The 13,458-nt window shown below is 45.5% G+C and overlaps 1 protein-coding gene across 1 annotated transcript in view; it reads right to left on the bottom strand.

The window, feature by feature from the left end:
- NTN3 (netrin 3) overlaps window positions 1-13,458 on the bottom strand; it is a 111,838-nt gene that overhangs the window by 30,161 nt on the left and 68,219 nt on the right. The window contains exon 4 of the mRNA XM_081169879.1: window positions 20-169. Within this exon, the coding sequence (XP_081026005.1) occupies window positions 20-169 (150 nt within the window). The remainder of the gene's footprint in view (window positions 1-19; window positions 170-13,458) is intronic.

Here is a 13,458-nt window from a genome sequence, read left to right as displayed (position 1 = left end):
GTTTGGTGGTGGTACTCACTGATGCATGGTGCCACTGGTGACCGGCTCTGTTGGTAACCTTTGGCACAGCGGTTGCAGGTCAACCCGGTCACGCCATCTTTGCATGGGCATTGTCCAGTGGTCTGGTTGCAAGTTTTTCCAGCTGCGCCAACAGGGTGGCAGTCGCAGGCTAAAAAGGTGGGGGAGGGGGACGAGAGGAGGTGAGCAGAGAGAAAGCGGAGAAAAGGTTAAAAGTTGCAAGTTGCAAACACACAAATACATTTCATAATACGACATGCCAGGGGAAGCAGAACTATGCATGGACAAAATGGCAATTCAAAACACATGTAACAATGAGCGAAAACTCTTCCAGATTCTCCAGACCTAGCTCAAACTGCCGTGGCACAACAGGGCAGTTATATGCTACAGGGCAAGAGTTATGATCCCAGCCCATCAGGGATCTCACATAACACCACATAGCCCATCATCTGAGGACAGACAGAGCCTATTCCAGTTGATAACAGGGCTTCCTGAATAAACAATCCCTGAAAAAATCGCTAAATGGAGACATATCTTTCAAATTGTTTGCAAAAATCATTCCCCGTCCTCACTTTCAGCTCAGTCCTAAACATGAATACATAAAATACATAAAATATCTGTTTATGGATCAAATGCAAAATACTAAATTATTATCATGGCACTGAATAGACTGCAGAACCAAATGGGAGACAATAGTTTTTTGTCATAAAGGAAGCTGCTCTAATCCTGCAAAATACAGTTAAATTTATTAGCAAGCTCCAACTCTGTACCCTCTTTCTCCAAAAGCTTTCTCTTTTCTCTCTCTTTCTTTTCCTATATAATTGCACTATCACACATAATTCGGCTTAATACTCAACTCATCCCCCAAGGAGTTCTGCAAACTTGTGTTTTTGTGACCCAGTTTTAGTCACACACAGTAATTTGCAACATTTGCATTTATCAGAGTTTAATTCTGCATTTTATGGATGCCTTTAATAATATTAACTTCATAAAGTTTTGTTTCTGTCTTTTCTGAACACAGTTTAATGCGGGAGCTCAGAATTCTTTAAGAAGGATCCTTCGCCCAGGAGTAGCTAACATGGCACTCCCCAGAAGTGGTCAGGCTAGAACTCCCACCATCTCTGCCCATGGGCATAGCTAGGAGTTTTGTTGAGGGGGCAGAGCCGACGTGATTGGTCAGTTAGTTAAGTATTACTATTGTTTTACTTGATCTAGGGCAGGTGTCGGCAAGGTTTACCGGCCATGGGCCAGATCACTCCCACGGAGATTGTCCGTGGGCTGGACTGGTGCAGTGCGATGCCGGGAAATCGTGTCTGCACATGTCCGCAGTGCTGAAAATCGTTTCTGCGCATGCCCAATGGCAAAAAACGTGCCTGCGCAGATGCCATTTCCAGCACCACTCAGCGAGTCCCTGCGCCACACTGGTTTAGCGCAGCATGTGGGGAATTCACTGAGCGGGCGGCTCGTGGGCCAGTAAAACGGTCTTCGTGGGCTGCATCTGGCTCATGGGCCACACGTTGCTGACCTCTGATCTAGGGGGAAGCAGCTGCCCCTGCCCTCCTTGGCTACACCCATGTCTCTGACTATTGGTCATGTTTGGCTGGGGCTGGAGGTCAACACCATCTGGAGTGCTTCAAGCTACAGAAGTCTGCATAGACTAAAATGATAGATGCACAAAGGTGGAGCCATAGTATAAGGCTTGGGTTTGGAGAAGGGAGGTTGGCCAAGGAGGAACAAATGGTCCTTCTTGAAAGCTTAGAAGTTCCAGCTTGGGTACTAATCATGCCCTATGGACATAACCTCTAGTTGTTTATGAGATAGCTGTCCTATTTCAGTCCTATTGACTTGGGGGAGGGAGGCAGAGACAACTTTTTAACTTCTAAGCATTCAAGAGCATCAGCAAAACTTGGTAGCAAGCCATAAACAAACGTCACTCAAATCAGCCAAGTCAGACTTAACGGGTAATCCAAACCCGAGTTCTGTTGGGATGAGCAGAGTTTGCAAAAGGCAGATCTCCAGCTGAGCCTGTGCTAAACCAGCTTATGTCACTCATCCCAGTTCATCTGCAGCTGGCTGAACTGAGGCCAGGGTAAGTCCCCCCAAAGGAGAACATAGTGAGGTCTGGGGGAGACTGGCCCCTATTCCAAACTCCTTGCATTTCAGATAGGTGACCAGCAATCCACTGGAATTTACACTGGCACTAAGCTACACTGTGCTAACATCATTCCCATTGTCTTCAATGGGTCTTCCGGTCTGCTCAGGCTATTTCTTTTGTCTGTTAAACTTCACTGTCGCTTGTGAGTCTCTTGCAGAAGCTGGCCCTTAAGGAATCACCTAACTATAGACCAACATGCAGCTGTTCCTTGGGAATGTAAATGTGCCATAATGTGACAATACAAACCATGGGAAACTCTTCTTCCTTTCTCTTCCCCTTTCAGTTGCAAACCAACCTTGATGTTTGGGTCCCCCACTCCCCTTCCCTTGCTGGTTTTCAAAAAGCTTGACAAGTCCTGCAGGAGGATTGCATGCAGCCTATCTGTGATATGTTTTCAGTTACACAATTTACATCTGACTCTGCGCTCTTTGAAAGCAGGGGAATAATGGATAATACATGGCAAAGAGTAAACTGATGAATAACAAACAGGAGCAGGTGGTTGGGGGGGGTTGAGGAGGGAGGGAAGAAGAACAGCCACCCTCTGAGTTGAAACACTCAAGTGCACATAGAAGCCTGTTTGTGCAAATGAGGACTTCTGTGGGACTTGCAAGTGGGCTGGAGCAGGAGCCAGCGTGTTGGTAACAGCAACAAGGAGCAAGCAGCTTCTCCTTATATGTTGCCACTTTGGGCAGCACTTATAGCAGCCGTGTTTGGTGCCCATCGAGACCTATGGGGTGGAAGGCAGGGAGTCCAACAGTGGGTGGTGCCAGAGCCAATGACAGGTGGAACCAATTAATACTAGACTTGTTGCCATCCTTTCTCCCTGCTGAGTTCTACAAGGGGCAGCACTGAGACTATGGGATGGGTTGTAGGTCAGTCAGGCAGGCAGGTGGGTGGGAGGGCTGGCTGATAGCACACTGGAGTTGGTGGGGCACTGCCACATTTGCCCAAGTGTATTGGCAAGCCACTGGCAGTTTGATCACATGCGGGTGTGTTGGCACAGCCATGCATCACCGTTGGTACAAGCCTGTTTCACTATCACTGGGAAGTGAGGAGGTTGCTGCCATGGGGCAAGGGTGTGCGAAGATGAGGTCTGGCACAAGCACCCAGCAATCCTGGGCATCTGCTTGAGGCATATTGGGGGAACCCTGTGTCTTTTTGCAGTGGGCACCATACACTTAAAGCTGCATTACACCACTTAAAACAGAGTGGTTTAACAGGGAACTCTGGAATTGTTGCTCAGTTAGGAGAATAGGGATCACACCACCCTTAGCAAACTAGAGTTCCCAGGATTCATTGGGGAAACCCAAGGCTCTGTTTAGAGTTGTAGGATACTGCTTTAAATATATCGTTTATATAAGGCCTCAGATGTCCTGCCTCCTCCCCCACTTAACCCCCCCCTATACAGTGGTACCTCAGGTTAAGTACTTAATTTGTTCCGGAGGTCGGTTCTTAACCTGAAACTGTTCTTAACCTGAAGCACCACTTTAGCTAATGGGGCCTCCTGCTGCCGCCGCACCACTGGAGCACGATTTCTGTTCTCATCCTGAAGTAAAGTTCTTAATCCGAGGTACTATTTCTGGGTTAGCAGAGTCTGTAACCTGAAGCGTATGTAACCTGAAGCGTATGTAACCCGAGGTACCTCTGTATTATTTTTAGTTTATATTTATTCACACTCACACTTTGCCCTGCCTGAGCCTCAGCTCCTTGGGTTAAGCTCCTGGAGATCAGACTGTTTGAAACCAGCACACACGGCTGGCTTCCAGCATTAAGCTCTGGGCACCCAGAAACAGCCAACTTTCCTTTCTGCCACCCCAGGGCTAAGTAAGCTGCATCAGGGGGACAGTCTGTCTCCTACGGAAACTGGAAGGAATTTCCACGCTGCTCTCAGCGGTCTGCCGATCATGAGCAAGTGACAGGGCAGAGTGGAAGGGAAAGTGTGTTAAGGCTCATTAAAGGTAACGGATTGCAACCTTGAGAGAGACAGAGAGGGAGAGGGAGGTAATCCAGAAAGAACTACAGAGTGTAGCTTCCAGTGGGGATTCTTTAAATTTGGAAAAAACGTGTAGTGGAGGAGATCTGGTTTATGTCAGGGGGGGAAAGGGGCTAAATTTATTTACAATGCTTTGCTCATTTTTATTGTCAGAAAAGCAAACAGTGAGGGTGGTTTGCACAACCAAGTCGCTGGGGCCAATTAACCAATCTTGACGGTCCTTGGCCCGAAAGGAATCAAGAGCCTTGGCTTCTTCCCGCCATGAAAAATTGTGCATTAAATAGGATTCATGTTAACCATGTAACTGCAGATTAATAAAATGGAGAAATATTATTAAGACTACATTTATTACACTGCAACTGTGGTGGACATTTCTGTCAGCCCTGTAAATATATAATCTGCAGTTTGCAACCACCAGGGGCTCTTAAAGCGGAACGGTCAAAATTAGGTCAAAATGCGACGGAGGCATGTCCTCTGTCTGGGCCATTGATGGATGAACACACAGTGACCACTGGACTCTGGGAAGCAGAGAGGAGCAGCAGGGGATGAATGGAAGTGCAGGGTAGCTGTGGCCAAAGCCCAAAGGTATGTGGCCATTATGATTTGAGCCTGCTCTACCCAAGAAGTGGAACAAGACAGTAGGAAGACGATGGGGCAGAGTGGACAGTCAGAGGATACCATTTCTGAAAGCTAATGTGAAGGAAATAAGGATTTCAGCAGTTTTGTGTTGGTTCTTTGGTTGTGACACTAGGCTTGTAATCCCCCCCCCCCTTTAAAGGCTCTAACATACAGGAAAGTCTAATATGCACAAGAAGGTGAAGTGTTTAAGAAGGCATGTTTTGCTCAGGGAGTTTTGCTCAAAGGTTCATTCTAGAAACCTGGCAGTGAAGGGGAAATAGAAAAGTACCCAATACTGTGCCCTTCTCCTGACTGGTGAAAAAGTTGGAAGAGAGTAGGTGAAAATATTGAATATGTTAAGCTAGAAACTAAGATAGGTGGTCAGAAGGTTGCAGAGTGGGAAACCTGACGAATTAGAAAAAGGGCTGAAACACTTAACTTAAGAGAGCATTAAAACATAGTAGAGATCACAGTTGGGCACTTCAGGAGGAAGGCACCAGAAGAGGACCACGAAGGGACCACGACTCTAAAGTGAGGGATGTAAACTATAAGTATTTGCATGATTAGGGAAGCAGTCTTGAAAAGGTAGAGTTAGATGAGTTTGTCTCTGTTTATTTATTTGCTCTTGTGGGTAACTACTCAAAGGACAAAATTACTTTGTTTCTAAAACAATTTTCTCAAACACTTCCTTACCAAAGCCTTAAGTAAAAGCATATTTTGTTTTGGAAAACTTTGGTCTGGGGCCTTGTTATTTACCCCACATGTAATTGTCATACTACTCTACCCAGTTTGGGGAGTGGGTTGGGTCACTTAAAGTTCAGGCGGTTAAGGGGCTGCTTAGAGGAGGTGGGCAGAGAAACATAAAGCTATCCCCTTGGAGGTAATGGCTTGGCTTGGTTGGTTTTCTCACCCAACTTTACTCTTGCAGTCTAGGGTACAGCTCATGATATGCGAGAATTTCTCCTAAGTAGAAAATGGGTGCATCGAGGACAAGGATTCTAGCTAGGGTGGCTAGAATCACAAAAAAATGCATCATATCGTACAAACGTTATTCTAGCCCTTATGCTATAGCATAACAGCCCTTGCACCGGCAGTCTGAGAACACTGAATCTGAGTCTTTTTCTTGGACCTGGATAAGCCATTCCTTCAAATAGAGTACACCTTCAAATAGATGAATGTCATTTGCAAAGTTGGATGCATGTCTGCTCTAATTCTAGCCCAGCTTGCCACGCCACTTGCTTCCTGATGCCAGGGATTCAATCTGGTCCTGTATACCTGAAGGAGCATCTCCACCCGCCATTGTTCAGCCCGGACACTGAGATCCAGCGCCGAGGGCCTTCTGGCGGTTCCCTTGTTGCAAGAAGTGAGGTTACAGGGAACCAGGCAGAGGGCCTTCTCGGTAGTGGCACCCAGCCTGTGGAACGCGCTCCCATCAGATGTCAAGGAAATAAGCAGCTATCCTATTTTTAAAAGACATCTGAAGGCAGCCCTGTTTAGGGAGGTTTTTAATATTTAATGCTGTATTGTTTTTAACACTTGATTGGGAGCCATGCAGACTGACCAGGGAAACTCAGCCAGATGGCTGGGGTATAAAGAATAAATTATTAATATATTATTATTATCTTGTACCTTTGGTATGCATAGCAGGTACATGTGCTCATTCAACTATGGTGACATTATGCTAGGTCAGTCTGTCTACCTTGCCCAGTGCTGTCTACTCTGAGTGTTAGCTGTTCTTCAGGTTCACGGACAGAGATCGCTTGCTTCCTTATTCTTTTAAGTGAGCGAAGTTAAGCCAGGGACCTTCTCCTTTGGCCATAGGAGGAGGCGAGGCCAAAGAGAGCAGGATGGGCTCCATCTCTCCCTGCTACTGGGATCCTTGCTATGCCCCAAAACGTGTTCAGGATCCCCCCTGAGAGTGAATAAAATGGCTAGCAGATTCACAGCCCTGAGTCCAGGGTACCGTTACTTTTGGCATCAGTTTTTGCTGGATGAAAGGAGGGAGAGAAGCAGCGAAGCGTGATGAGTGTTCCATCAGCAAGTCTTGGACAAGGGCCTGCTTAAAAGATGGGGGGAAAGTACCATGGTTTCCATCAGTGCAACAGTCAAACATGACTCCAATGCCAAACAAAAACACACATATGCGCACATCCCCCCCCCAAAGAGATGTTATCGTTTCCCTAATTTTCACCAGATGGGATCCTGCCAATGCGCCATGTCCCAGCGCAACAGGCCCTCTCCAACTCAGCAAGAATCAAGCACACAGCACCTAATGGGGAACAGATGCAATGGGCCTTATCAGATCCTAGCCAGGATTGGAAACGGACGTGTTTCTGATGAGGGTATTTGAGGGGCTCAGCTGTGATAACACATGGCAGCGGGTGGCGGAGTCCTCAGATGATGTTGAGCCTTCCCTCAGTCACAACATGCTTTGATGCTGGGAAGCTGTGCGTAACACTTCTCGGAGTGAGCTGGGCTGCTCTCTTCCTCGTAGAGCAGCTTTAACAGGGTCACAAAACACCAAACCAAAAACCCCACCCTTCAGAGGTCCCAGCAGTCAGTCTGCATGATAACACCAACAAGGATGACAAGGTAACCACAAACCAGGAGTGGGCCATATCTGTCTGGGGGCAGCACCCCAATTCTAGGTGGGGCCACAGCCAGTGATGGGCAGAAGGACCAAAAGTGGTTGGAGACGCCCCTTTCCATCCTTCTGTCACTTCCTCCCCCCCCCACTCTGTTCTACCCCTTTTCTCCCTCCTTCTCAGTCTTTCTCCCTGCCCTAGGACTGCTGAGGGAGGTCCTTTCTCTCTCCCTGTCTCCCACTTCTTTAAATATTAGTAATTTCCCCAAGGTCTATGGATGAGTTGACATTTCATGTTGGTTTTATTGCTGGTGGTTTACCAAGTTTATTGCCAATTGTTTCCCCCTGCTGTTTAGTGCTGATCTTATCTGCTTTATCTGATAGTTTTAATTTTAAGACACCCCCCCCCCATTTTAGCACTGGGTTTCCTAATCACTTTTATTTACTTTAAACAAATATCAGAAATCTGAACATTGAACTATAACAAATATAAACAGCGAGTAGAAACATGAGAAATATTCACCATGTGACTAGACTGCAATAGATCTAGATCTAAATCATAACAATGGCTTAAGGACCGGCAATTTGATACAAAACTTTCCCTTTCCATCCTCTTATGCTTCAATCCTTATTGAACTCAGGTGGACTTACTTCTGAGTAGACCTGTATGGGGATTGCACTGTTAACCAGTGTTAGAAACTGATATATGAAAGCTAGGAGCTAAATGGCACCTTAAACCTAGGTTATGGGTGCAACAACAGAATGTCTAAGCGCACTTTTAATAACATGAATATAAAGCTGAAAATGAATGAACTGCAGTTAAAATATTATGTTCATTTTTCACATGGTCTAGTCCTTAAGAGGATCTCTTCTCCAGTCTTCACAAAGTAGCTGGAAGTGGGGAGGCAGGAAAATGTCCTCCTTCCCTCCACTCTGCAGTTTTAATCTGAAATCTTAGGCGCAGTACTGTGCCTGGAGTTCAAAAACTGCTCGTGCTAATGAAATGCCCTGTCGCAAAATGCGCCTAGAACCATGGGAGTTTAGGACATTGCTGTGAACTGCAATAATTATTTGTAATACTTCTGCAATTTACCATCCTTCCTCATCCATAGATGGAACCTTAAAATATGTGTTTGGGAGGAGCAGGGAGAGGCGATCACATTTTAGCGGTTATTTTATCTTGTGAGTCACCTTGCTGAGTGGTGGTTTTAAGCAGCTGAGTTAGACTGTTGGTTTAGTTTTATCATTCTGGGAAATGGGACACGGCCCCACCAACCCCAGTGTGCCACCACTTGCCTTCCTTCCGACTTACAACCAGCCCAGAGAGTGGGTGGAGCTGCCTGCCAACTTCCTCTTCCTTGGTCTCATTGGTGCCCTTATGGAATTCAGCAAGGAAGAGGGTGAGGACAAAACAAGAGTTAGCTAGCTCTGGCTCTCATTGCCTCTAGCGCCACCTACTGCTGGTCTCCCTGTCTTCCACCCTACTAGTCTCAATGTGACCAGCTTCCACTGGGCCAGGTGAACAGGCAGGCCAGAGTTCCAGAACAGGTGTTGGCATTGGTGGGCTCTGCCAGAGTGTTTGGGACAGCAGCTCCCCAAGGGTTCTGACACCAGCCCTTGGTATGAACTGTAATACTGTCATGAGTCAACCAGCCCCCTGAAAGCCAACTGTATTCAATGCACTGATGTGGGTTCTCTGGAGGGAAAAAAACAAATCAGGAATTTTCCTGGTGCCTTAAAGCTAGCATGTTAATTTTATATGCTATATAAATATCTCAAATATTTTTCCAATCGTCAAAAGTAGTTGAACTTTTTCATTTGGAATTAAAAATTCAATTAAATATAATTAATGTGGTGTAAAATCTTATGTTTCAAAGCTTTACTTGGAAATTACTTTTATTGGAATACTTGTAAATAACTTTTAAGACATGACAAGCTAATAGCATGTACTCTCCATACATAGTTTAAGTTTCAAGGGAGAAGGGGCAATGAAAACACACACATACACAGAAATCTCACACACACTCTCTACAGATAATAGCCTGAAAACAATTAATTACATCTTTGAAACTGCTCAATTTGTCTGATAGTACACTAGGATCCATATATTATGTTACCAATTTGTTTTTGTGAACAAATATATTTTTAGATGTTGAAAAATTTCCATGGAAAAAGCGGGTAGTGGAAAATTCTCTGGAATATTATTTTGTTGCAGGAAATTTTGCAACCCACATCCCTGTACAAAGGCATTTCAAAAAGACAGCAACTTCTGACACTCAAAAGTTTGGCACTTGGATGCTTAGGCAGGAATTCAAGCAAGCTGGTAAAGTATCATCAAAAGGACAGATGTTGAAGCGTTGCTCTGATGGCGTGGAGGGTGTCAAGCTTTCTCAAGTGCTCAGATCTAACCCTCACAATGAAAGGTTGATGGGTGTTTGCTACAAACACTGCCAATTTAATCACACAGCAAATTATGGGATGTGCTAAGAAGTGGCTTCCCAGACTAGACAAAGCTGCTACACTAGCTGGCAGGTGGGTCCCTGTTGCTTAGTGGGATGAGAAGGTCTGGTTCTGCCAGTGCATTTGCACTGTGCTGACCTGCGTGTTCTCACCCTTCTCCCTCCCAATAAGGAATGCCAACTCACCTGCTGGATTTGCTACAATGCATGTGGTGACGGATGCTGAATCGGGTTCTTTTAAAGAGGAATTAGACAACTTTGTGGAGGAAAAAGCTATCAGTGGCTACCATTCACGATGGCCATGCACTACCATCAGAGGCAGTGTGTCTCTGAAGGTCAATAGAATGGAAACCAAGCAAGCAAATACAATCAGTATTTGTTGCTTTTGTTTTCAGTCCACAATCAATATATAACTGATTAAACCACAGAGCCTAGGACTTGCCAATCAGAAGGTCGGCGGTTCGAATCCCCGTGACGGGGTGAGCTCCTGTTGCTCAGTCCCTGCTCCTGCCAACCTAGCAGTTCAAAAGCACGTCAAAATGCAAGTAGATAAATAGGTACCGCTCTGGCAGGAAGGTAAACGGTGTTTCCGTGCACTGCTCTGGTTCACCAGAAGTGGCTTAGTCATGTTGGCCATATGACCCGGAAGCTGTACGCCGGCTCCCTCAGCCAATAAAGCGAGATGAGCGCCGCAACCCCAGAGTCGGTCACAACTAGACCTAGTGGTAAGGGATACCTTTACCTTTACTTTATGTCCCCACCACATTTGCATTGTGTTTCCTTTGCAGTGAAATGATGGGGTGGTATAAGGTAACGGCAACACAGAATCACAGAATTATAGAGTTGGAAGGGACCCCAAGGGTTATCTGGTGCAACCCCCTATAATATATAACTGATTGCGTAAGCTACTTAATTTTGCCGCACAGGACAGAGGGACAAAGACGAACTGCAGCAGAATGGAAACAGGGCTGCATGCAGCAGAGAGTGAGTGGAACAGAAAATGATGCCATCTTACATCCCTAGTGGAGACTAGAGGCTAGAGTTCTCCATGCATGTGGATGATTTAGGCTGGGTAGACAGCTCTGCCTCTGGACATGCCCCTATAACAGCAATACCTTGGATGAGGCCATTAAGTTGCCAGCAGAGACCTTAAATCATCACGTTTCATTTGCCAAAGAGCCTGCCCTTGCCCCTCGAAGGGAGGATATTTTTGCTTCTAAGAGCTTAGCTGCTGCTGCTTCCCTGGCTTTCATTGGGTACTGTGCACATTTTATGGCTTTGCTTAAATTATGGGGATTAATATTGAGACGTGCCTTAGTTGGCTTTTCAGTTACAACCGTTCAATTAACCCACCCTGAGCATTTTCCCTGTGTTTTCCATATGCCCTGCTTTTCCATATTATCAAGTTCACTTCATACTTTATCCGTTGGCAGAGGGATCATTAGAGGCATTAGCCTGTCAACTTTAATATGGCCTTTGCCTCCCAGACATCCTTGGGATGCTGTACAAGTGCTCAATGGGATGCTGCCTGCGCTTTGGATGTGTGATTATACAAAGCTTGTAGAAAAGCACATTTTGGAACTATCTTCAGAGTAGATTGAGCTCCTGGCTCCAGCACAGAAAATGCATTAGAGCTACCATTTGAGAAAGACATTAATGGCATTAAGAACAAATCAAAACACAAGCCCTGGTGCCTTCTTGCCCATACAAATCCAGTTGCCCCCCTTTATTTGCACATCTATTTACATTTATGTAAATTTGAAAGGGCCTTTGGTTCCTTTAATAGTTGCTCGGCATCAAGAAATTTCAGCTAGTATGGCTTCTCTGAACTTCACCTAACAAACTGCAAGGATCGGACAAGGATTAAAATATACTCAGTATTCTGGGAGCCATTTGGTTGATGAGCAGTTTATGCAAATGTATAAAACAGGCAACCATTTTTCTCCCCTTTTACTCCTACGAAACACCATCTGAGGTGAAGCAGGGGATCACCACGACCCCATCTGCAGCAGTAGCGTGGACCATAAGAAGACAATGGAAGCAGTCCTCAAATTGCCTTACATAGACCTGGCAAGCATCCTAGTTAGATATTCACCAAGTCAGGGCGGGGATGGGGATGTCCATTTTCTCCAGGTTTAGGGCAGTATTTAAATTGAATAAATAATAATAATAATTATCTGGCAGCAATATTGTCACTTTGGTATCTGACTTGAATCTTTCTTATTTGGCCAAGAGTGAAAGACTCGTTTACAAGATCCACTTTTGATTTAGCCCCATTTGTCACCACTAGTGCTTATTTATTAGATTTCCATCTCATGTTTCCATCAAGGTGGCTTCACACACGCTTTTCCACCTCCCCTTTTTACCCTTACAACAACTCTGTGAAGTGGGTTGGGCTACAAGACAGTGACTGGTTGAAGGTCGCCCAATGAGCTTCATAACTGAGTGGGGATTTGAACCCTGGTCTCCTGGGTCTTGGTCCAACACTCTAACCACTACACCACACTGGCTCCTGACCATTTTGCCTGCAAGGGAATCACTTGATCTTTATGGTTACTCTCTCAGATTGGCCACTAGAATACAGTCAAGAACATACCATTTTACAGTTTACAGGCAAAAGACAGTTTGGGATTAACAGCACGACAAAAAAGCTAGGATATGTGTTATCGCACAATCACACTTGAATGAATTTTTGAATGCTAGTGTGGTTGGTAGAGAGGTTTAGTTTTCTAATAATGCATGCTGATGGCGCAGAACTTTGCCACATTGATGATGATTTCGTTAGTGGAGTCTGACAAAAGGAGGGAAGTGTAAAAATTATCTAGTGTGCCCAGGAATTTGATTAAAATAGGTGTGACGAATAAGGAACAAATGTCCTTATACTATAAGCAGTATGGTAAAATATGCTCAACTCTTTCAATGCTATATCGACAGAAGCAGACCTGTTGGTTGTATGGAATTCCTTTCAGTAAAGCCGGTGGTCTAATAGGATATGAGTCTCAAATCCCAAAAGGCTGCCCCTCCTTCCTCTTGAGGGATCTCCATTGAGGCTCCTCTGAACCTCCCAAACCTTCTTGCTGGACCAATGCAGGCTTCTGTGCAGCAAGACTGACAGCACCACCTGCGTGCTGTGGTTACAGATTCCAATCACTTCTTCATCTTCAGGTCTCCATTGAGGCTTCCACAAAATAGCAAGCAGCACCCTTGCCAGCACCCAGGAGCTCATGGAGAGCAATGCTGGAGATCCACAGAGAAAAGAGCTAAACAGGGCAGGGGGCACCAACATCTTTCTCTGGCTCTGTAGGCAGGTGACGAGCCCAGGGCTTCAGGATTGGCTTATCCTGGTAGAGAAAGAGTGGCAGCCGAAACACCACTGTCCCACCTTGGTTTGTGGTTTGGCCATCCATCACAGTCGTATCACCTCTTAATTGAGATGCTTCGTAACTTCCTAATGCTCTGCATTTACATTCTGGGAAGATCTCAAAGGAAGGACTTGCCTCAACAGACGCCTGGCTGCTGCTTCAGCGATAGAGATTAGAGAGTTTGAAACCAGAATATATTTTCATCTGAGGAAGGGAGGGTGTGTGTGGGGGGGAACGTCTCTCAGTGCTCTCCTTGCAAAGGAAAGAAG

The sequence above is a fragment of the Podarcis bocagei genome (assembly GCF_964188305.1).
Source record: "Podarcis bocagei genome assembly, chromosome: 14".
NCBI classification, from domain to species: domain Eukaryota; kingdom Metazoa; phylum Chordata; class Lepidosauria; order Squamata; family Lacertidae; genus Podarcis; species Podarcis bocagei.
Note: the sequence above shows the minus strand (reverse complement) of the source record. Positions and strands in the feature narration are given on the sequence as shown.